Below are 21,744 nucleotides of genomic sequence, written 5' to 3' on the forward strand. Positions count from 1 at the left end.
TTTTGAATTGTGACTCGGAATTTTATTCAAAAAGTATTTGGCAACACTGAAAAACAAATAATTTTTGATAATTTTGTGTTAAAAAATTTTTTAAAATGATTTTTAATCAAATTTTAAGGATTTTTCCACGAAATTTCGTTCAAATTAGGGAAAAAGTGAGTTTTTCTATTAAATTAATTAAAAATTTTTAGAAATCAATTAAAATTTCTCTCAAAAATTTCAGTATTCAACCACAAGCTCAAAGCCGGATGCTCGTCAAGCGGAATTAATGGCAAAATCCCTTCCCAAACGAGCCCTCTTACCTCACGTTCAAGACATCGTCATTGTCGCCAGTGGCAAAGGCGGCGTCGGTAAAAGTACTTGTGCTGCAAATCTCGCTGTTTCTCTCGCAGCACAGGGAAAATCCGTTGGATTACTCGATGCCGACATTTTCGGACCCTCGATCCCGTTAATGATGAATTTGAGTGAAACTCCGCTCGTGGATGACAAAAATTTAATGATTCCCCCACTGAATTACGGCGTAAAATGCATTTCGATGGGCTTACTCGTGAATCAGGGACCTGTCGTGTGGCGAGGACCTCTTGTGATGTCCGCCCTTCAACGTTTACTCAAAGGCACGAATTGGGGCCCATCGTTAGATGTGCTAATAGTCGATACTCCGCCAGGTACGGGCGACGTTCATCTCTCGTTGCACCAAAATGTGCCAGTTTCGGGAGTTGTTCTGGTCAGTACTCCCCAAACCGCAGCTCTGGAAGTCACGCATCGCGGCGCGGAAATGTATAAAACGCTAAAAGTGCCGATAATTGGTCTCGTGGAGAACATGAGTCATGCCGTTTGTGATAATTGTCAGCATCGAGTGTCGCTTTTTGGAGCAAAAACACAAAAATTCGCGGAAAATAACAAAATTAACATTTTAGCGTCGATCCCATTGGAGAAAGATGTCATGGAATGTTCGGATTTAGGGACTCCTGTCTCTTTAAAGCTCCCAGAATCGCACGCCGCCAAGGAATATCAAAGCCTAAGTCATAAAGTGATAGAATTTTTAACGAATCAACCGCCAAAAATTAATTAAAAAATCAAAAATTTTATTTTTTCTTCCGTTTTTCCTTTTTCATCTTCGCAGCTGCCTTGTAAAAACCAACGGAACGCTTGCTATCGATGATTTCCTTGTACTTGCGTTTGTTTTTCTTCTGGAATTCAGCATCGGCGAGCAATTCATCAACCAAAGTCTTGGCTTTGGACTTCTTCCCTTCATGCCGCTCGTTGTAATGATCCAAGGGCGACGGCAAAACCTTCCCAATTTGGAAATATTTTGGAAGAACTTTCGATTCTGCGCGTTTATAAAAGTGTTTGCTGTCCAAAGCGCCTCTCATCCTGATCAACTCAAGCTCGTTCTTGACTTCTTCCGTTATTTCTGGCGCCGGGAGGTTGAACCAACCATTTCCTTTGGTCTTGGAAGCTTCAGCCTAAATTTTTTTTTTAGAAAAAAATCTTTTAATTTCAGGAAAAATTGATTTTTTAATAGTTTTTAGGGGATTTTCCTTCAGATTACTAAAGAAGTGCTTCATTTTTCCATCCACCAACGATCAATTATTCCAATTTGATTCCAAAAAAGTAAAATTAGCGCTTCTTAGTGAGAAAAATTGACAAGCAAGTGGCTGTTTTCATGCACAAAAGTCTCTTTAAGCAAAAAATTATTACTTGCTAGATGATTTTTTGTACCATTGGCCTTACAGAGGAACGATATAAACTAAAATCGAGCCACTAAGATTACAATGGAGAAGCAATTTTACCCGGAATCCATTGGTGAGTCAATAATTGATCGAACGCGGTAAAAATGGGAGCCTCTGGCAACGTCAGATTTCGAATATTTCATCATTAGGACTTAATTTCCCACTAAAAATTTATTTTTCTCACCCTTCTCAGCTTCAAAAGTTTCCTTTCCGACATCGAAACAGTGTCAAGCGATTTTTTTCCCGCCACAACTGCATTCGTGTTTGTTTTCACAGCAGATTTTATCTCATTTTGGATGATTTCCTGCAATCCCGAATCCACAATGGGAGCTTTGAAGGGCAGCAATCCCTTCTTTTTCTTATTTTTTGTGTCATTTTTCTTCCGAATCAGCTGAGAGACATCCACGGAAGCCGTTTCTCTGTTCAATTGTTTGGTATTTTTGATGATGTGCGTGATGTCCTTTGATGGCGGAGGGAGACCTAATAATTTTTTTCGTTAAAAAATCATTTTGGAAGCGCATGTAAACAATTAACTAACCTCCGTAGTCCTCGTCATCGTCTTCAGACTCGACTTTTTCCGGTTCTGAAGCGATTTCTTCTTCATCTTCAGAACTTTCTTGGTACAGGTCCTTGTCGGGACACGTGTCTATCACAAATAAATCCATAAAAAGGGGTGCTTGTGCTTTTTATTAGCAGAAAAAGGGAGAATGAAAGGCACGGGGACTTGCGAATGTCAACAAAATGAAAGAAAAATGTTTAGTGGGGATGGATTTTTGGTTGAAATTGCTACCTGGAACCGGTTTTGATTCAAAAATGTATCAAAACAATGACAAATCGAGGGATTTTGGAGTAATTTTGAAGATTTTCTGACTAAAAATCAAGTTTGAAGAAATTTAAAAGTTTAAAATAGGCTATTTTCGGTATTTTTAAGATGAAATTTCATCATGACATGTCCTTATCAACGAACGTTGCCATGGAAGTTGTTCCTACAAACAAACAAAAATCAGATTTTCACAAAAAAAACGTAAGAAATGAAGTTCAAAACTTACCTTTCGAAGGAAATCAAGTACAAAGGAACTCTTTCCTGCATCGGATGGGTCAGCAACGAAGAAGTTTACTCCACAACTGACGATCATCAGTTGTATAAATGGTCCGCGAGTACTCGAGATGCCGTTCAAGTCGCCAAACTGCCCGACGATTTCCTCCCGAGTGACCTTCATTGGCTCTTAAGAACCGCCGGAGGAGTTAAAGGCAACGAAACTCTTCTCATCGGCAGCACTGATGGTCGTTTCATTATTTTAAACAAAAGTGCGCGGGTTGAACGGAGCGTTTCCGCTCATTCGGGCGGCATAACTTCGTGTCGATGGAGTCCCGATGGCGCAGGGCTGTTAACCGCTGGCGAAGATGGCGTAATAAAAATTTGGTCGAGATCGGGAATGCTCCGTTCGACAGTTTTACAGAACGAGGGTCCGATCCGGTGTGCAAGATGGGCTCCGAATTCGCAAGCGATCGTGTATTGTCAAGGAGGAGCAATTAGCGTGAAAGCCCTGGCAGCTAATAGTAAAGTTGTGAAATGGAAAGCGCATGAAGGAGTAATTTATTGCTTGAGTTATGGGAGTAACGAATTGATAGCGTCGGCAGGCGAGGATTGTCGTTATAAGATTTGGGATGCGCAAGGGACGAATATTTTTACGAGTACTCAAGAGGATTTTGCTATTACTTCGGTTGAATACAATCCGGATGGAGACTTGTTGGCGGTTGGAGGTTTTAATATGCTGAAGTTGTGTCATCCAACAGGCGTGAGTACTGAAAAAATTTAAATTTAAAAAAAAAAATTTTAGTAGAAATTATACAGGTTAACCCATTTTTGATCGATTTCAAAGCTAAAATTGAATAAATATTCATTCTAAAGATGATTTCCATCAAAATCTCCTTGATTTTTGAAAAAATAAAAAATTTTTTTTTCCTTGACCGTTTTTCGAAAAAAAATTAAAAACGGTCATGAAATTTTTCAAGTCAAGATCTAACAAACTTTTGATGGATTTCAAAGCTAAAATTGAATAAATATTCATTCTAAAGATGATTTCCATCAAAATCTCCTTGATTTTTGAAAAAATAAAAAAAAAAAAAGAAATTTTTCAAGTCAAGTTTTAATCAACTTTTGATGGATTTCAAAGCTAAAATTGAATAAATATTCATTCTTAAGATGATTTCCATCAAAATCTTCTTGATTTTTGAAAAAATAAAAAAAAAAAAATTTCTTATGAAATTTTTCAAGTCAAGTTTTAATCAACTTTTGATGGATTTCAAAGCTAAAATTGAATAAATATTCATTCTAAAGATGATTTCCATCAAAATTTCCTTGATTTTTGAAAAAATAAAAAAAAAAATTTTCTTATGAAATTTTTCAAGTCAAGTTTTAATCAACTTTTGATGGATTTCAAAGCTAAAATTGAATAAATATTCATTCTAAAGATGATTTCCATCAAAATCTCCTTGATTTTTGAAAAAATAAAAAAAAAAATTTCGGTCATGAAATTTTTCAAGTCAAGATCTAACAAACTTTTGATGGATTTCAAAGCTAAAATTGAATAAATATTCATTCTAAAGATGATTTCCATCAAAATCTCCTTGATTTTTGAAAAAATAAAAAAAAAAAAAAAATTTCTTATGAAATTTTTCAAGTCAAGTTTTAATCAACTTTTGATGGATTTCAAAGCTAAAATTGAATAAATATTCATTCTTAAGATGATTTCCATCAAAATTTCCTTGATTTTTAAAAAATAAAAAAAAAATTTTTTTGAAAAAAAATTAAAAAAAAATTTTTTAAACTTCGAATTTGAGATAAAATTTTAAAAAATCCATCAAAATTTCCTTGATTTTTGAAAAAATAAAAAAAAAAATTTTCTTATGAAATTTTTCAAGTCAAGTTTTAATCAACTTTTGATGGATTTTAAAGCTAAAATTGAATAAATATGCATTCTAAAGATGATTTCCATCAAAATCTCCTTAATTTTTGAAAAAATAAAAAAAAATTTTCATGACCAAAAAAATCGAAAAATTTGCTCCATTCTGAAAAAAATCCTAAATTTAACTACCTAAATTAATTTTTTTAAAAATATTTCACGTATTTTTTGACCTCAAAAATTGTTTTGGGTAATGAAAAATAAGATGTAAAAAAATAATAATTTTGAAAAAAAAATTGTCAGTAATATTCTCAACTTTTTGCATTAAATTCAATTAAAAAAGTTATTTTAAGATATTTTTTATACTTATTGATCTTTTGTAATTGAACAAATTTTTTCGATTGAATTTCGATAAATAGCATTTTTAACTAAAAATTTTTTTTTTCAGTGGAATTACAGCAACACCCGTTTCATCGACGAATCCGTTGGTTCTATTTTCTCTCTCACGTGGTCTACCGATGGAACGCAAGTCGCTGCTGGATCTGGCGTTGGCCATTTAGTATTGGGACACATTATTGAACGCGAAGCCATTTGCAAAAACTTGAAAGCTACCGTCAAAAGTCGCAAAACGATGATTCTGGAAGACATTTTAACACGAACCAGCGACACTCTCGACTTTTCCGAGAGAATTATCAAATGGGAACTCGGATATGGATATCTTGTCGTTGCTACAATCGGTCAAATTCAGATTTTTGCTGAAAAATACGTAAATACTCCGATTATTATTGATGGGAAACAAGACGTTCGAATAATTATTTTGGGAAAAAAGTAAGAAAAAAATTTTTTTTAACCCGAAAAATGATGAAAATTAAAAAAAAAATATTTTTTTAGGTATTTTTTGGTTGTAGATGCAGCTTCTATTTGGATTTACAGTTACACCGGGCGGTTGCATTTGAATCCTCGTTTCGCTGGATCGCAAGCTCAAGTCCCGCTTTTGACCAAATCTTGTATTTCACTCGGTTTGGATTATTTGGCTGTTCGAGATTCTTCTGATCATGCGATTATTCACGTTTTTGACTTGCTCCCGGGTGCTACGCGTCAAGATGAGCCTCATGTCATCAAAAGTAAAACCGCCATTACCGAGCTGAGTGTCAGTCGAGCCGGCGGAAGCAACGAAGATCAATATTTATGCTATATTGATGCCAATCGTGACTTGTACATTGTCGCCATCTCATCAGGACCTGATTTTATCGTCAACAAAATCGGAACGCAAGTCATTAGCGGCATGTGGTGCAGTAATTCCAACATTTTTGTCGGCCTTCATGACGCCTGTTACAGCGTTTGGTACTGCCCGGGCGAAGCAAGTGTCGATCCAACGTTAATCGCTCTCACAACTGTCACCTACGACACCAGCGAATTCGGCAAAAATGTCACGATCGAGTCTTTCGAAGGAAGTTACATCACTTTTCGGAGTTCAGGAGCTGCTTTTACGATCGCCATCAAACCCTATTTCGAAGCCTTGCATCGCTTCGTGAACGACGGAATGTGGAAAAAATCCCTGCAAATTTGCCGTGCCTTTAATCATCCCGTGCTTTGGGCCACTTTGGCAGCAATCGCGTCACGACAAAACGAAATCGAAATTAGCGAAGAAGCGTATTCGGCAGCCATCCAAATTGACAAAGTAAATTATTTGCAACATATTAAGGCACTTCCGAAGGCAAGTCCCGAACAGATGGCGGAAAATTCTTTGATGAATGGACGAACGACGGAAGCAGAAGTAATTTTGATGAACAATCGACGGATTAAAGAAGCGGTCGAGTTTTGTATTCGGATGCATCGTTGGGAAAAAGCACTTGAAATTGCACAAAAAAGCAGCGATAACGAGTTATTTGAGTTTGTGCAGAACGAAAGAAGGAAATATTGCGCCGCTTTGAGCAAGGAAGAGTGGATTCCGGGTTTTCAAACGTTGAATGGGGGAATTTCTAGTTTAGCAATTCAAACAGACAATTTTTAATCAGGTTTTTTTATTTTTAATTTCTTAAATCGTCAAGTAAAATTAAAATAAATTATGAAGAATTGGTGATTTTTTCGTATAACTATTGTAAAAATGTAAAATTAACGAAAAAAAAACGGTAAGTTAGGGCGATACAATAATTGAAAATGTTTCTGAATTTATTTATTTTTTTTAGCAAAATTATTTTGAATGTCTAAAAAATTTAATTTTAAATAAATTCTTTTCAAAATATTTTTTTTTTCAATTTTTTTTTTCTTGAAATGTACTTTTTAGCTCTCAAAATGATTTTTTTAGCCCTCGAAATGATTTTTTTCGAACTCAAAATCGAAATGAATTTTTAGCTCTCGAAATGAACATTCAAGGTTCAAAATAATTTTTTTCGAACTCGAAATGAAATTTTTAGCTTTCGAAATGAATTTTTAGCTCTCGAAATGAACATTCAAGGATCAAAATAATTTTTTTCGAACTCGAAATGAAATTTTTTGCTTTCGAAATGAATTTTTAGCTCTCGAAATGAACATTCAAGGTTCAAAATAATTTTTTTCGAACTCGAAATGAAATGAAATTTTTAGCTCTCAAAATGAATTTTTAGATCTCAAAATAAACATTTAAGGCTCAAAATAATTTTTTTCGAACTCGAAATGAAATTTTTAGCTCTCGAAATGAATTTTTAGATCTCGAAATGAACATTCAAGGCTCAAAATGATTTTTTTCGAACTCGAAATGAAATTTTTATCTCTCGAAATGAATTTTTATATCTCGAAATGAACATTCAAGGCTCAAAATGATTTTTTTCGAACTCGAAATGATTTTTTTTAGCTCTCGAAATGAATTTTTAGATCTCAAAATGAACATTCAAGGCTCAAATTGATTTTTTTCGAACTCGAAATTAATTTTTTAGCTCTCGAAATGAATTTTTAGATCTCGAAATGAACATACAAGGCTCAAAATAATTTTTTTCGAACTCGAAATGAATTTTTAGATCTCAAAATGAACATTCAAGGCTCAAAATAGTTTTTTTTCGAACTAGAAATGAATTTTTTTTAGCTCTTGAAATGAATTTTTTAGTTCTCAAAATGAATTTTTAGCTCTCGAAATGAACATTCAAGGTTCAAAATAATTTTTTTCGAACTAAATAAATCAAGGCTCAAAATTTTTTTTTCTAAAATGAATTTTTTTTTTCTTCTTTAAAATTAATTTTTGATCATGAAACAATAAAAATTTGTAAAATCCAAAAATTTTCAATTATTGTATCGTCCTTATATGATACTAAATCACATAATTCTGGCATCATTTCCTAAAAATTATCAATTTGACGTACAAAATTGTCTACTTATTCTCTACGTTATTTACAAATCGTCGTCCTCTAAATTTGTTTTTTGGTATAAAATTGTGCATTTTCCCTCTTGTCTTTTACATTTCCAGTAATTGTTCGTTTTTATTTGTCGCAGTTTTAGCCAACCAATATTCCGCAAACGAGATATAAGCTGCAACCGCCAACCCAATAATAGCTGCAATTGATGGCGAATTTTGGAAGATGATGCAAGTAGCGACAGCGAGACCTCCATACGTGACATATCGCATGTAATTCGCATACGTGTTACGACGTTCGCTTGTCAAGTCGGTACACAAGCCGTCTTTCAGCTCGTAGCCTTCAGCACATTTGAGACACAAATCTGGGCCATCGCCATGACAACCGTCACATGAGCGATCACATTCGAGGCACGAAAAGGAGCCTTCATTGTTGACACAAAACTGGTTCGATTTGCAAGGCGAATTTTTGCGATTGCATTCGTCGATGTCGATGCAATTTCCTTCGTTATCGCGAATCCAGCCGTCTTTGCAGTTGACGCAATTTTTCGATCCGGCGCCTTTGCAGCCTTCATCCGTACATGCCATGTGACATTTACTGCAAAGAAGTTTCGAATCGTCTTTGAATGACTCGTAATAGCCTTTATCGCACTCGAGACATGATTCTCCGGCGTATCCAGCGTCACAGAGACACTTTCCGTTCCCTTTTCGAGTCCCGTTGCCCTTGCAAACGCCATTTCCGTGACACTCGGAGCACGGAAGACACTCAGGTCCGAAATGCCCGACCGGGCAACAAACTTCTCCCCGTTGAATGCACAAAAATTCATACAATCCGGGCAGCTCTGCTTGTTTTTTCCACCATTCCTCGATGAGCTCTTCCCATTCCTCGACCAAGGCATGACACTGATCCCGCCCACGCGTCACATCCGTGCACAACTGCTCGTGAATTTCCACAAGTCGCACTTCGCTGTACGCGTATTTGCCCATTTTCTCTTCCTCGTAGGCCGTGTCGCCGCCTTCGTACTTGCCGCGACTCGTTTTTTCCATGCCGAGCTCGAAGGACTTGACGAGTGTCGTGCACGCCTTGCATGGCGGCAATTTTTCCGCTTTCAGTCTTTCTTTTTTGCTTTCCACGAGGTTTTTGGGAGGTAGTTGTTGAGCAAATGCGGGATTCAGCAGAAAAATGCATTCCAGAAGGAAGATGGAGAAGATGAGAAAATTCATCGTTCGACGAAAATTTGAACTTTGGTGAATTAAATTAACGCGATTTTTGAGCAATTTTGAGATGCAGTGGCAAGAAGTACGCGATTTCAGCAAAATCACAATGAATGGAGATGATTTTTAATGTTAAATCGCGATTTTTTGTGAATTTTGCACTGTTTGGTTGGAATCAGCTGCAAAAACTGACGTGGGTGAGGTGAGTAACTTTTTGCGTATGGATTTCGAATGCGGTTCGTACGTCTGTAGATACAGGTAGCAATTGAAAAATGAAACAAGAAAATTTTTTACCGTTGAAAATTGAAAATTCCTGAAAAAGGAAAACTTATTTTTTTTTATTTTTAAATAATTAAAAAATTAAATTTAAAAATATTATTTAATAAAAAAAAATAAATTTTTAGTTTTGAAAAATTATGGAAAAAATTAAAGAATTAAAAAATATTTTAATAAAAAGTGACAAAAATTAAATTTGTATATAAAATATTATTTAATTAAAAAAAATAATTTTAAATTTTCCAAAAATAAATTTCAGAAAAATAAATATTTAATGAATAAAATGAGTTTTAAAACCAAAAAATAAATATTTTTTTAGAAATTTTATAATTCTTGACAAAAAAAATAAATAAAAAATTTATAAATTAAATCAAAAAATATTAATTATTTAATTAAAAAAATAAAATTTTTAGTTTTGAAAAAATATGGAATCAAAAAAAAAAGAATTAAATAATTTAAAATTTAAAAAGAAATAATTTTTAATCTTCCAAAAATAAATTTCAATATTCGAAAAATATTTTTTAAATAAAATAAAAACTAAATAATAAATATTTTTTTATAAATTTTATAATTTTATTTAAAAATTCATAAACTAAATATGCGTAAAAAAAATTAATTAAAATTATTCTTGACAAAAAAAAATTATTAATTTATTAAAAAAATCAAAATCAATGTTCATCTTCCTGAAATAAATTCCAGAATAAAAGAAAATATAAAATAAATAGAATTTAATAAATAATTTATTATTAAATAAATAAATATTAATTAAAAATATTAAATGAATTTATTAATTAATTATTTATTAAAAGAATTAAATAAAAAATAAATAATTAATGAAAAATCACAAAAAATTAAAAAAAAAAAATAAACGTCAATAAAAATTCCAAAAACAAAAAAAAATTCAATAAATCACACTTCCCAGAAATTTATTTATTTTACAAAAACAAAACCACTTGCCAAAATCTGATAAAAACAGCTGAACTTGTTTTCATTCATAAAATTACGATTAAATATTTTTAACCACTAACACACTTCTTTACCATCCGCGCTTACATTAAACAACAACAAACGCATGAACTGGTTGGTTCACTCGGCAGTCTTGTTAAGCCATTCGTGCGGTAAAGAGGTTCGTCGCTTGTTTTCTTTAAAATTATTCGTTCGTTCTTCATTCTTTTTATTAATAAATAAATAATTTAAATGCAAAAAAAAAACATTTAACGACCAAATAAAAAAAAATTCAATAAATAATTAGAGGATTTTAAAAAATTAGCAATAATTCGACAAAAAGCCAAAAATAAAAAAAAATTAAAAAAAATAATAAAAAAAACGACAAAACGAACACCAACACAAAAAAATCCTTTTGAATGCTAATTCAAGTGTCTCTTTAAATAAAGAAGAAAAAAAATCATCGTCAGCTTAAATTTATTCACCTACATCACATTATATTAGCGATTCACCTCACATCAATAACAACGCAACACGGATGAGTCACAAAACCTGTAAGTAAGTGTCGAGATGTCGAAAAAGGCGAGACACACAAGAAATTATTATTTAGAAAAGATCCGTTTTCATCACGAGATATGACATCAGAAAATAATTGCACGGAACAGCAATAAAGTGAGAACAAAAAATTTTAATCGGAAATATGATCAACATAAAAAATGACTCACAATTACATGAGATAAGATTAAATTGAGAAAAAAAGTGCATTACGTATATGAAGTTTATTAACTTCTTCTTGTTATCCATAAATATTTTTTTTTAAACAAAAACAAGATTTATGACAAGACGTGCTCGGCGCTGTTGTGAAATTGATTTATTACAAAATACCAACCTTCTTGATTTTTGACATGAAAATAAAAAAAAAAGTGAAAATCTTGCCAATTTATTTACATAATAAATATTAAAGACGTTAATTCTCGAGAAATCCTCTCGCATGACAATGAATTAAAAGTGCGTCAAATCACAGGAATTCTTTGACAACTCTATTAAAAAAAATAAATCAAATAATAATCGGGTTTGCTCATAAATAAATAAATAATAAAAAGAGGTGTATTGTATTCAAATTTTAACACAATTTATGCTAAGTCAATGACTATTTGTTCAACAATTTGTTAATATTTAATAATAAAACGTGCGGATTAGCCTGAACTTGCCTGCAGGTCAAACGAAACATGCTTGCATTTTTTTGATGAGTTTGACAAGTCTTTCCGGCAATGTTGACCGAATCAAGTCGAGTCAGGAAGCAATTGAATTTTATTACAAATTTAATGAAGTTCTGTGGTTGCAAATGAACCGTGTCTGATGTGAAGTACATGGGTTCAATAAAAAAAGTGTTAAATTGATTTTTGAAGTGCGTTTTGAAGAAATTTTTAAAATGGATTTAAAGATGTTAATTTTTTTTAAGTTTGGCATTAAAAAAATTGACCAATGTAAAAAAAAATTTGATAAATTTTTAATTTTTGAAGAATTTTGAAATAGTTTATTTTCAAAAAATTAAATATTAACGTTGTCTAAAAATTGGTTTTTAAAGCAATAATTTTGATAAATTTTCTATATTTTTGAGGATTAAAAAGTATTTTTTTTTAAATTCCCGAAAAACGATATTTTATGAAACATTTTGACAGCTTTTTATCGAAATTTGATAGATTTTAACTTTTTATTTAAAATAGTAATTTTCATGAGATTATGTTTCAATTTTGACTAAATCATAAATTCGTGTTCATAAGTTTAATTAAAATAACAATAAATCTCACCAAAAATAATTTTAAATTGCAAATATTGAAACAAGTTGAAAACTGTCAAAATTTTACATTCAAATTTCGATAAAAAACTGTCAAAAATTTTTATAGAATATCGTTTTTCGGGAATTTTAAAAAAAATAATTTTTAATCCTCAAAAATGTAGAAAATTTATCAAAATTATTGCTTTAAAACCCAATTTTTTGTCAACGTTTATATTAATTTTTTTTCAAAATAAATTATTTCAAAACTCAAAATTGTTCTAAAATTAAATTTTTAACTTTTTTTATTTAAATTTTTAATTAAATTATTAAATTTTAAATTAAATTTTTATTGATATTTTTTTTATTAAAATTATTGAATCCTGTCATTTTTTTTAATCTCGCAATTTTGTATAAATTAAAAAAAAATAATTAAAATACGCTAACTTTAATTGACACTTCGACAAGTTTCTCAAAGAAAAAATTATTACAATATTATAAAATATTTTTATTTATGAATAAACAAGTAAGAATGCGTTGGCTTTATTCAAGGCCTGTTCTCGATTATGTTTACTAATTTTAAGTCCATTTTATTTGTCGTTGTTAGCTTTTATTTTTTCTTTATTATTAATATTTTAATTTATTACTTTATTCACTGGATTTACACACTGAGAACAACTTGTGTCACACAAGACACAAAAAAATTCAAAATATTTTTTTATTATTAAAAAATTTGTTTTGGTTTAATTTTTACCGTTATTCTCCGTGTCTGTCTCAGTATTTAACGAAATGAAAAAAAAAACATGTAAATCAGTCATTTAATAATAAATAACTCTTTTTTTTTAAGTTGTAACTGTTTTCGAATGCATTCACGCACGCATTGATTAAACATTTTTCGATATGTTTAGACAGAAACTTTTGTGACATTTTCACTTCACATTGTTAGCAACACGCAAAATTTCCATCACATAACCATTTATGATTTTTATGTTGATTGCTGTTCAACATTTGAAATTGTTTGAAAGTTGATATCATGTGGATTCTTCTTTCTAAGCCGCAAAATTGTTATTATGTTACGTTTAAACAGTTAAAATGTTGTGCTAATTAATTTAATCATAGTGTTCTTCTTCGTAGTAGAGTTAAAGAGTATGACGACGGGCAATGCTTCGATGATTAAAAGTGTTTCTAATTCTTTAATTTTATTTCAGACCGGTGGAAAGATAAGAAGATATATTTCTAATCTAGATAGATACTTTGTTAGTGTGAAATGAAAGTTCTGTATTCAAGTTTGGTTTTTTCTTCTAACCGCCTTTTTTCTGTGGCTTACTTCATTTTTTTTTTATATCAGAGGCGTAGATATAATGTGGGAACTTGTGTAGTTTTTAAAATTTTGCAAATTGTTACAAAATTAGGCTTAAGTTTTGAAATTCTTCACAGTTCATCCTACTTAACTATTTGTTTTAGTAACTTTAATGAAAAAACTTGAAAAAATTATTTTTAGAAAAATTGATTTTTGCTAACATCAAGATACTTTTCAAGGTATCAAGATACTTTTCACTTTACATATGGCTCGTCGTAAGAATATCTATGACATACCTTTTCATTTCATTTCATTTATTTATTGCAACAACAGGTTTAAAACCCTTGGCTACATAAAAACTAATTTTCATTTGGGGCGAAAAAGCCATTGGAGAATCTGCCGGCATAAAAAACTCATCTTTTCAAAAAACATTTATTCATAGTGTTTCGTCATCCTTCTCAGAGTAAAGGTCCTGCATCCTTCTTGCGACATAAATACACAAAAATTAACAAAGAGCAACATCAGGGCTTCGACAAAACATATACAAGTTCAAATTACCTCACAGTAAAATGTTGTCTTTCATGTGATTTGCCCTTGAATTGCAGCACAAAACTCCGCTCTATTTTGATTAAAATTAAACGCCTCTGAAATTTGATTAAATGTTCTTAAAAAATACCTAGAAGAATGATAAAAGTGAAGCCTTTAGTTCTGGTCAATACAAATCTGTAGAACGTCGTAAGCTAAACTAGATACCAACTTAGACAAAAAATATTTTCTAAAAGGTCAAAATTTTATATATTGAATATATCACAGTCCTCCATCAGGCCCAGTTGGAGTGTTTTTTTTTGGTTATTCAATGGATGAAGCAGATTTTTTTAAGATTATGAATGTTTCTTCCGATGAATTTTCCATGCAATTTTAGTTTTTTTATAGATGATGATGACATTTTACTAAAATTTAAAAAAAAAATAATTAATTTAAATTCAAAGTTAAATTTTATACTTACTACGTCCCTGTCTTCTATGCTTCGCATCTATAAGTTCGATACCGATAAAAAATATTTATTATCATGTTTTTCTTTGTTTTTGCTATTCTCTTCGCATTAATTCGTAATAGAAATCAAAATAACTTAATCAGATTAAAAATTTATAAATATTAAGTGAAGTATATGCCATGGTTATCGGTTACGGCTTAATTATTAAAATAAAATAAAATGGAGCGCAAAAAATGTTGGATACTCAAAGAGCATGACATGAGCCCTTCTTTATATTTTTTTTTATCTTTCTATCATTACAAGGACTTAAAAACCATATTTTTTGCAAAATTTACAACTTCAATAAAATTTAAAGTACTTTTTCATTATTAATTACAAGAAATGCCCAAAAGGCAACATTAATAACTTTATTACAAAATATTTAGTTATTAATAATTCCAACAATAGAAATTATATAAAGGCAAAAAAAATGTTAAAAGGTTAAGAAGTTGTTCAAAAAGTGTTTAGTCATCGATACGTCAATAAATACCTGTCCAGTTATTTAATTGTTGTCTCGTTAATATCGTAACATCTAATTGGTGTTCAAATGTTTTCCGTGTGTCATTGACACCTTCTTTCAGATACTTATCGATAAACTTGATTGAAGTGGACATGTCGCTTCAACGTCATTTTTTTATTGATGTCTGATTCAATGCACTTGTTTCACGTCACGTCATCTTTAGAAAAAAAAAAATATAAAAGGCCATACAATGCAACAATAAAGAAAAAAGTATAATAATAATTGCATAAACTTTCTTCTGAATGTATGATGATGATAGGTAGCAATTCACAAAGATGAGTAATAATTATTTTGTAATTTTTGTTGAATTACGTACTTACTTGCGAGTGGATGTTATTCTTTTGTTTGGAGATGTTATTTGAACAGAAGCTCATTGTTTGCGTTAAAATTGTAATAAATCATGCAAAAAAGTGGGATGACACCTTTTTTGTTGCTGTTCATTCTAGAAGGCTTAGACTTGACCAAGTTAATTTTTAAATTATAAAAAACTGTTTAGAAACACGCTTTTGAGTTTTTTTAAAATAAATTTCTTTCTAGTTTTTACTGTGAAGCTCTCTTTTCTGTTATGATGATGATGAAAACTAAACTATGTGTGATTTTTTCATTTCTTTTAAGATTCACTTTTGTTTACCGAACACAACAAAAAAAAAATCTCACACGAAAATCAACGCTTTTTCATTGTTTTCGTCTCAATTTAATTAGTGCTTTGATGGGTAAATAAATGTTGAGATATTACCATAAAAATAATAATAAAATAAAAAAAAGTTAAGTAAAAGTGAAACAGAGGCACTTAAAGCTTTTCTTATAGGGCGAACGTGTAGCTTTTTTAATTCAAAAAAAAAAATAATTTTATAAATTTTTTGTCAAATTTTGACTCGTTTTTAAAAAAGTTATTTTTTTTAATTATTTTTAAATTTAATTAATTTTTATTTCTTATTTAATTTTTAAAAATTTATTTTAATTTCAAATTTTTTCCATGTTTTTGACACCCCGTATCAAAATCCATATTCAAAAATCAAAATTAAAAATAAAATTTTTGGCAAAAAAAAAGTACAAAAATCAAAAAAAATTTCATCAAAATTGTCCATTTTATGATCTTTTCCCATATTTTTTTAAGGAATTTTCAAAAATTTTTTTAACTATTTTCAAATTTTAAGAATCTCTATATTGAAAAACGAAATTTTACATGAAAAACTCATTTTTGAAAAAATTAAAAAAAATATTTTTCAAAATTTTTTTTTGGGACAAAAACATCGGAAAAAATTTGGATCGGCCTTTTTAAAAATTTAATATAATTAAATAAAGAATAAAAATTATATTTTCTTTACTAAATTTTTTGGAAAATATTTAAAATTCTTGATGTTTCCAAACATATCAAGTAAAAATTTCGAAAATTTAAGCGTATAAACTCAAACTTATGTTTAAGTCAAAAGAATATTTTGACTTAACAGACTTTTAACTAAACTTAAGATTAAGAATAAATTAAAATTAGTCAAAAATTAATTTTTTTTTCGAATTTTCGACATAATTTTGAAGAAAAATTTTATTTATTTTTAATTTTTTAAAAAATGTTTTTTAAATAACGACAATTAATTTAACTTAAATCTCTTAAGTCGAACTTAAGTGATTTTTACTTAAGTCTTCTTAAGTCATAAGTCAAATAATTTTATTAACTTAAAAACTTTTTTAAAAAAGTTACGTGTTTGGAACCCTCAAAAAATATCAAGAGCTACTTTGACAATTAATTGCCAAAAAAAAAAATGTAAAAAATTTCATTGTCTTCGAATTACCGGCTTTTGTGTGTGACTTCTAATTAATCTTGCTCTCAATTTAGATCTAATGTAGAATGATTTGTGAGCGACACAAAAAAAAACTGTAAAAAAACGAGAGAAACGAAAGTGTTTTGCGTGATTTTGAGAACAATAACAATAAAATGATGATAAATTACGAGCATTGTTGCTGTCTCGTGGCACTCCAACTTCAAATTTCGGTCATTTTTTCATCAAATACAAACGAAATCATTCACAACATGTCTCGTGCCTTTTGTTTCTATTTAACAAGCAAAAAAAAATGTTCACTACACAAAAAATCTTGTAAATAAATTTCAATCAGGAGAGCAAAAAAAAATGTTTTTAAGTCGAAGGTGAGTCACGTGTCGCATTCCAATTCGCAATAACTGCAAAATTTCCCACAAATCACTCGTGATGGATTTAAAAGTTTTGGACTTTAAATGCTCAACAAAGAGAAAATTAACCTCAAATGACTCAAAGAAATAACTCATAAAACACCCACAATGCGATATTGATACGCAGATTTGTCCGATTTTAGAGTGAATTTTGACGTTAGTTTGCCATACAAATCTACTTTGATGTAATTTATCACCTACTGGAGTGTCGCTGTCTATAAGAAAAGTCAAAATATCGAACACGAGACACAAAGAGAAAAAAACTGGTTAATCAATAGGCGTGATTTTTTTTTGTTTATGCGGCGCGCAGTTCCGCTGTCTGTCATCAAAAACGCGGATTAATTTTTTTTTGTGAATTTAAATCTTCCAGCTCATTAAATCCAATCAAGAAAAAAAATCAGGATTTGTTCAGACAGACAAATTTCGCGACAAATCGGTCACTGTTCGATATTTTAAGAAATTTTAGCAATGAGGTGTGACTTTTTTATTCATTTGATTTAAAAAAAAAATTATTTGTCAAGATCAAGGTTCAATTTTTGCGTGCTTTATGAATTCTTGAAGTGATAAATCAACAATTTTTTTTTTCTTTACAGTTAATTAAACATCACCCGGTAAATTGATCAACACATCAAACCATCGATCGTCACCACATCGAAGATTTGTCAAGAGATTTGTAAAAAACGAAAAAAAAAAATTCACACGAAATTCAATCAAAATCGAAACACGACCAAATTTTATGTAAATTACAGTGGTTTTTATCGAGTAACTCGCTGGAATATTATCAAGATCGATAAAAAAATGTCTTTTTTATGATTAATTAATAAATTTACGTAAAATGATTCGACGTTACATTAGATAACAAAAAAGAAGTAGTTTTTAGTTGGAGATTTTAGTAGCAAAAACGAGGAAATTATAGTGAATTACGAAGCGAGATTATACAGTAGTTTTAATCAAGGTGATGATTTATTGGCTGTAATGACTGAACTCGACCTCATCAAAAGCACTCAAGACGAAAGTTTAAATGGATAAGAAAAAATTTAGCAAGCGTAATATGGAATGGTTTTCAAAGGCGAAGATTTTCATTTATTGCTGTGTAGCGGCTGTTTTATCGTTGGTGAGTATTTAATTGAAATTTTATTATTACTTTATGTCAAAATTGTTCAGAAAATAATTTTCTTGTATTTTTCTAATAAAATATAAAAAAAAGTATTTTTAGGCCGGTCCAAATGAAAATTTTTCAAAGAAGAATAATAATTTTTTAAAATTTTTCAATTTTAAGCCCAATAATTTTTTTTTTTTTTTTCGAATTTCCAAAAAATAAATCATAAAAAAATTTTTCTTTCAAAAAAAATTTGAAATATTTTTCAAATTTTTTTGACTTAAAATTCAAAAAAGATAATTAAAAAAAAATTTAAGTTATGACTTAAAAAGAGTTAATAATTTTTCATTTTTTTTATTAAAAATATGTCAAAATTCATTTTTTTTTCAATTTTTGAACATTTTTCTTCAAAAATTTTGAAACTTTAAAAATTTTTCATTTGGAGTGGCAATTAAAATTAAAAATAATTAATAATTTTACGTCAATTTTAAGACCAATCAATTTTTTTTTCAAAAATCCAAAAAAAAAATCATAAAAAAATTTGTCAAAAAAATATTTGAAATATTTCAAGGCCAAAAATCTTTTGACTTAAAATTAAACTGAAAAATTTTAAATGCTTAAGCTATGACTTAAGTAAGAGTAAATAATGTTTTATTTTAAAATTAAGATTAAAAATATGTCAAAATTTATTTAATTTTCAATTTTTGAACATTTTTCTTCATCCAGGAAAAAAAAATTTTATTAATTAAAAATTTTAATTAATTAATTTAATTAATTTATTTTAATTTAATAAATTTTTTTATTAATATTAATTAAAAATTTTATTAAATCTTAATTTTTTGAATTAAGTCAATTAATTTAACTTAAATGTCAATTTTAATTTTTTTTTTCTTAAGCTTAAGTCAAAAGTCATTTTTTCGACTCGCAATGTTGGCTTTGAATTTTAACGACATTTGAGCTAAAAAATTCGAAATTTATCAAAAAAAAATTTTTTTAGTTTAAATAGTTAAATAAATAAATCATTAACAATTTTTTTTCATATATTTGAAAACGACAAAAATTAACAAAAAATTTTAGAAAATATTTTAGAACGAAAAATTTTCCAAAAATGTCACTTTTTAAATATTTTTAATTGTCTTAAACTTAAAAAGTCATTTTATTGACCAAATATTTATTAAAAATTGACATAAAAGAACATTTCCGTGAAAATTTTGGTAAAAAATCTTGAAAAACTAATAATACTTAAAAATATTTAATTTTTTCTTTCACAGACTTCATATCTAGCAGCATTTTCGATTGAAATATCATGGCTTCTAGAGGCAAAAGGAGACTTACCGACAGCTTCGTATCTTTTATGTGCAATATACTTTGTGCTGTTCATAGCTTCCACGATTCTAATTCATGGCTTAGCAACAGTAAGTTACTTTAATCCTCACTAAAAATGATTTTCTTACCAAAATTTCTCTTTTCAGCGCCTTCCATGGGGTCTCCTTAGCTGGTCAACGCTCATCATCCTCATTTCCATCCCCGAATTTTATCTCGTTGTCTACATGATTACGCAACATTGGGGTCTCCAATCCGTTCATGGCCTCACCGAGTTAATTAGTTACCTGATTCGTCTTGCAATCAATTGTCTGGCTCTCGTTTGCGTGATTCCCACGGCGCTCCATTGGCGATCTGAGAAACGCGTCCAAAAGCAACTCGAGAATCTCGCAAATCGTCTTCAGTTGACGACACCTTTGCCCGATGCGAATATCTCGGCACCGATGCCGGGTCATGTAATTCAAGAGAAATCTGGCTCGCTGAGGAGTACAAGTAGTAGACGAAGTCGCAATGGATCGATTCGGAATTTGAATGGTTGCAATAATTTGGGCTTCGAATCGCAAGGGGAGATTTTGTCTCCGGGATCGACGCCAGATGCTACGTTAACTTCATCGTCTGAGAATGAATTTAACGCCAGCATCTTTGGGTTGAATCCTTCCATGTATATTGGACCTCCGGGGGGACAACCACAACAAACACCTTTATGTGAGTTTTTCTTCGATTTTCTACTAAAAAAATTTAAAAAATAATGAAAAAATTTAATTTTAGCTAAGAAAACGCAATCCCTCTTGGACTTACGTTACCTCTTAACGCCAAAAGCTTTCATGTCACGCACCAAAGACGACCAAGAGCAATTCATCCTTAACAACAATGATCCCAATCACAACACGATATCACCCACATCGACGTTAAACAGTCGCAAAATGGGCAAAAATAACAAAAAAGTCACCAACACAGACCAAGAACCTTTTTACCACACAATTATCGACACGAAAAAATCCAAAGACCCAACAAAAGAAAAGAGCTTGGCTCGAAATTGTGTCTCTTTGGAAAATCTCAATGCTCCGGCAGCGTTCTATCGCAACGACTTGAACTTGTACGGACATAATTTGCTGCAAAACTACGGAATGCCATGGCATTATCAGCAATTTATGTATCCGCCTCCGCATTATTTCCATTACTTTTCACCTTTTGCTGCGGCACCGCCTCACGTGCATCAACACCCGAATCCGTACTTTAATCCTTACATTAGCAGTAATAGCAGGCAGAGTATTGGCACGAGTTCGACAGATGATTTTAGGAAGTACAGAGATGTTGCCTTGTGAGAAAAGAGGTGCTTAGAACTTTATGAAATTTAACAAAAAAAATCTAGTCTTCTATGAAAAATTTAACAAAAAAGAAACAAATGAACGAGATATATTTATTACTTTTAAGGAAAAAAAAAGAAAAAAAACGAAATAAAAAATAATTATTATTGATGAGATTTAAGACGAATTCAAGGATTTAAATTTTTTTTTAGGATTTTTTCAGGGTCTGGGATAATTCTAAAGTTAATTTTGAAACAAGAGCAGTGGCTTTGACATATTTTATAGTTAAAAGCGAAAGTCTTTGTGATATTTAAGTTATGTGAAGAGATTTCATGAGTTTTCTCAGAATATTAAAATTACAAAAATTATGAAAAAAATACTTGAAGTTAAAAGAAAATTTAATTCTTTTGCTTGAGAATATGTCAAAATTTATTTAATTTAATTTTTCAAATTTAATTTAAAAGCTCCTTAAGCTTATAAAATTTTCTCAAGCCAAAGTTTTAAGTCAAAATTAAAAATAAATAATTTTTCATAAATTCAAAAAAAAACATTTTTTTTCCAGGGTTGACTAAAAAATTTTTCGAAAAAGCTTTTAAACTTTAACTTATTTAAAAAAATTTTATTCAGTGCAACTTAAAAAAACATTGAAAAAAAATGTGATTTTTAAAATTTTATATTTTTTGAAAAATTAAAACTATATTTTCTAGTTTCTAGTTTTTTAGTTAAAAAATAAATTTTATGGAGAAAAAAATGCTACAAAATCTTAAAAACAGTTAAAAAACGACCGAAAATAATTTATT

General features: G+C 29.8%; 5 protein-coding genes and 1 non-coding gene across 7 annotated transcripts; 3 read left to right on the top strand and 3 right to left on the bottom strand.

Moving 5' to 3' along the window:
* The first annotated feature begins 48 nt into the window (after window positions 1-48).
* On the top strand, window positions 49-1,072 carry LOC134829585 (iron-sulfur cluster transfer protein Nubpl). Its single transcript, XM_063842740.1, has 2 exons — window positions 49-155; window positions 224-1,072. Exons 1-2 carry the CDS (start codon window positions 96-98, stop codon window positions 1,070-1,072), a joined length of 909 nt encoding a protein of 302 aa, XP_063698810.1. The 5' UTR covers window positions 49-95.
* On the bottom strand, window positions 1,027-2,459 carry LOC134829586 (deoxynucleotidyltransferase terminal-interacting protein 2). The gene is made up of 3 exons (XM_063842741.1): window positions 2,272-2,459; window positions 1,918-2,213; window positions 1,027-1,466 (listed from the first exon to the last, which is right to left on the bottom strand). The coding sequence occupies exons 1-3, from the start codon at window positions 2,396-2,398 to the stop codon at window positions 1,086-1,088; spliced, it is 804 nt and encodes a 267-aa protein (XP_063698811.1). The 5' UTR covers window positions 2,399-2,459; the 3' UTR covers window positions 1,027-1,085.
* LOC134832943 (small nucleolar RNA U85) lies at window positions 1,539-1,884 on the bottom strand. The gene has a single exon (XR_010162101.1). It is a non-coding gene; the product is annotated as a small nucleolar RNA U85 (small nucleolar RNA).
* A 305-nt stretch (window positions 2,460-2,764) lies between the features above and the next one.
* On the top strand, window positions 2,765-6,682 carry LOC134830319 (intraflagellar transport protein 80 homolog). The gene is made up of 3 exons (XM_063843759.1): window positions 2,765-3,532; window positions 5,088-5,467; window positions 5,531-6,682. Exons 1-3 carry the CDS (start codon window positions 2,765-2,767, stop codon window positions 6,651-6,653), a joined length of 2,271 nt encoding a protein of 756 aa, XP_063699829.1. The 3' UTR covers window positions 6,654-6,682.
* Window position 6,683: 1 nt separating this feature from the next.
* Window positions 6,684-9,349, bottom strand: LOC134830320 (cysteine-rich with EGF-like domain protein 2). 2 transcript variants are annotated; one of them, XM_063843760.1, is made up of 2 exons: window positions 7,975-9,349; window positions 6,684-6,735 (listed from the first exon to the last, which is right to left on the bottom strand). In XM_063843760.1, the coding sequence occupies exon 1, from the start codon at window positions 9,186-9,188 to the stop codon at window positions 8,067-8,069; it is 1,122 nt and encodes a 373-aa protein (XP_063699830.1). In that variant the 5' UTR covers window positions 9,189-9,349; the 3' UTR covers window positions 6,684-6,735; window positions 7,975-8,066. The 2 variants fall into 2 exon arrangements, with proteins under 2 accessions (XP_063699830.1, XP_063699832.1); XM_063843762.1 differs by lacking the exon at window positions 6,684-6,735 and adding an exon at window positions 7,703-7,743.
* Window positions 9,350-18,217: 8,868 nt separating this feature from the next.
* LOC134831755 (uncharacterized) lies at window positions 18,218-21,072 on the top strand. Its single transcript, XM_063845565.1, has 4 exons — window positions 18,218-18,329; window positions 19,586-19,729; window positions 19,787-20,342; window positions 20,406-21,072. The coding sequence occupies exons 1-4, from the start codon at window positions 18,237-18,239 to the stop codon at window positions 20,960-20,962; spliced, it is 1,350 nt and encodes a 449-aa protein (XP_063701635.1). The 5' UTR covers window positions 18,218-18,236; the 3' UTR covers window positions 20,963-21,072.
* Window positions 21,073-21,744: the final 672 nt, after the last annotated feature.

The sequence above is a fragment of the Culicoides brevitarsis genome, chromosome 2 (genome assembly GCF_036172545.1).
Source record: "Culicoides brevitarsis isolate CSIRO-B50_1 chromosome 2, AGI_CSIRO_Cbre_v1, whole genome shotgun sequence".
Classification (NCBI taxonomy): domain Eukaryota; kingdom Metazoa; phylum Arthropoda; class Insecta; order Diptera; family Ceratopogonidae; genus Culicoides; species Culicoides brevitarsis.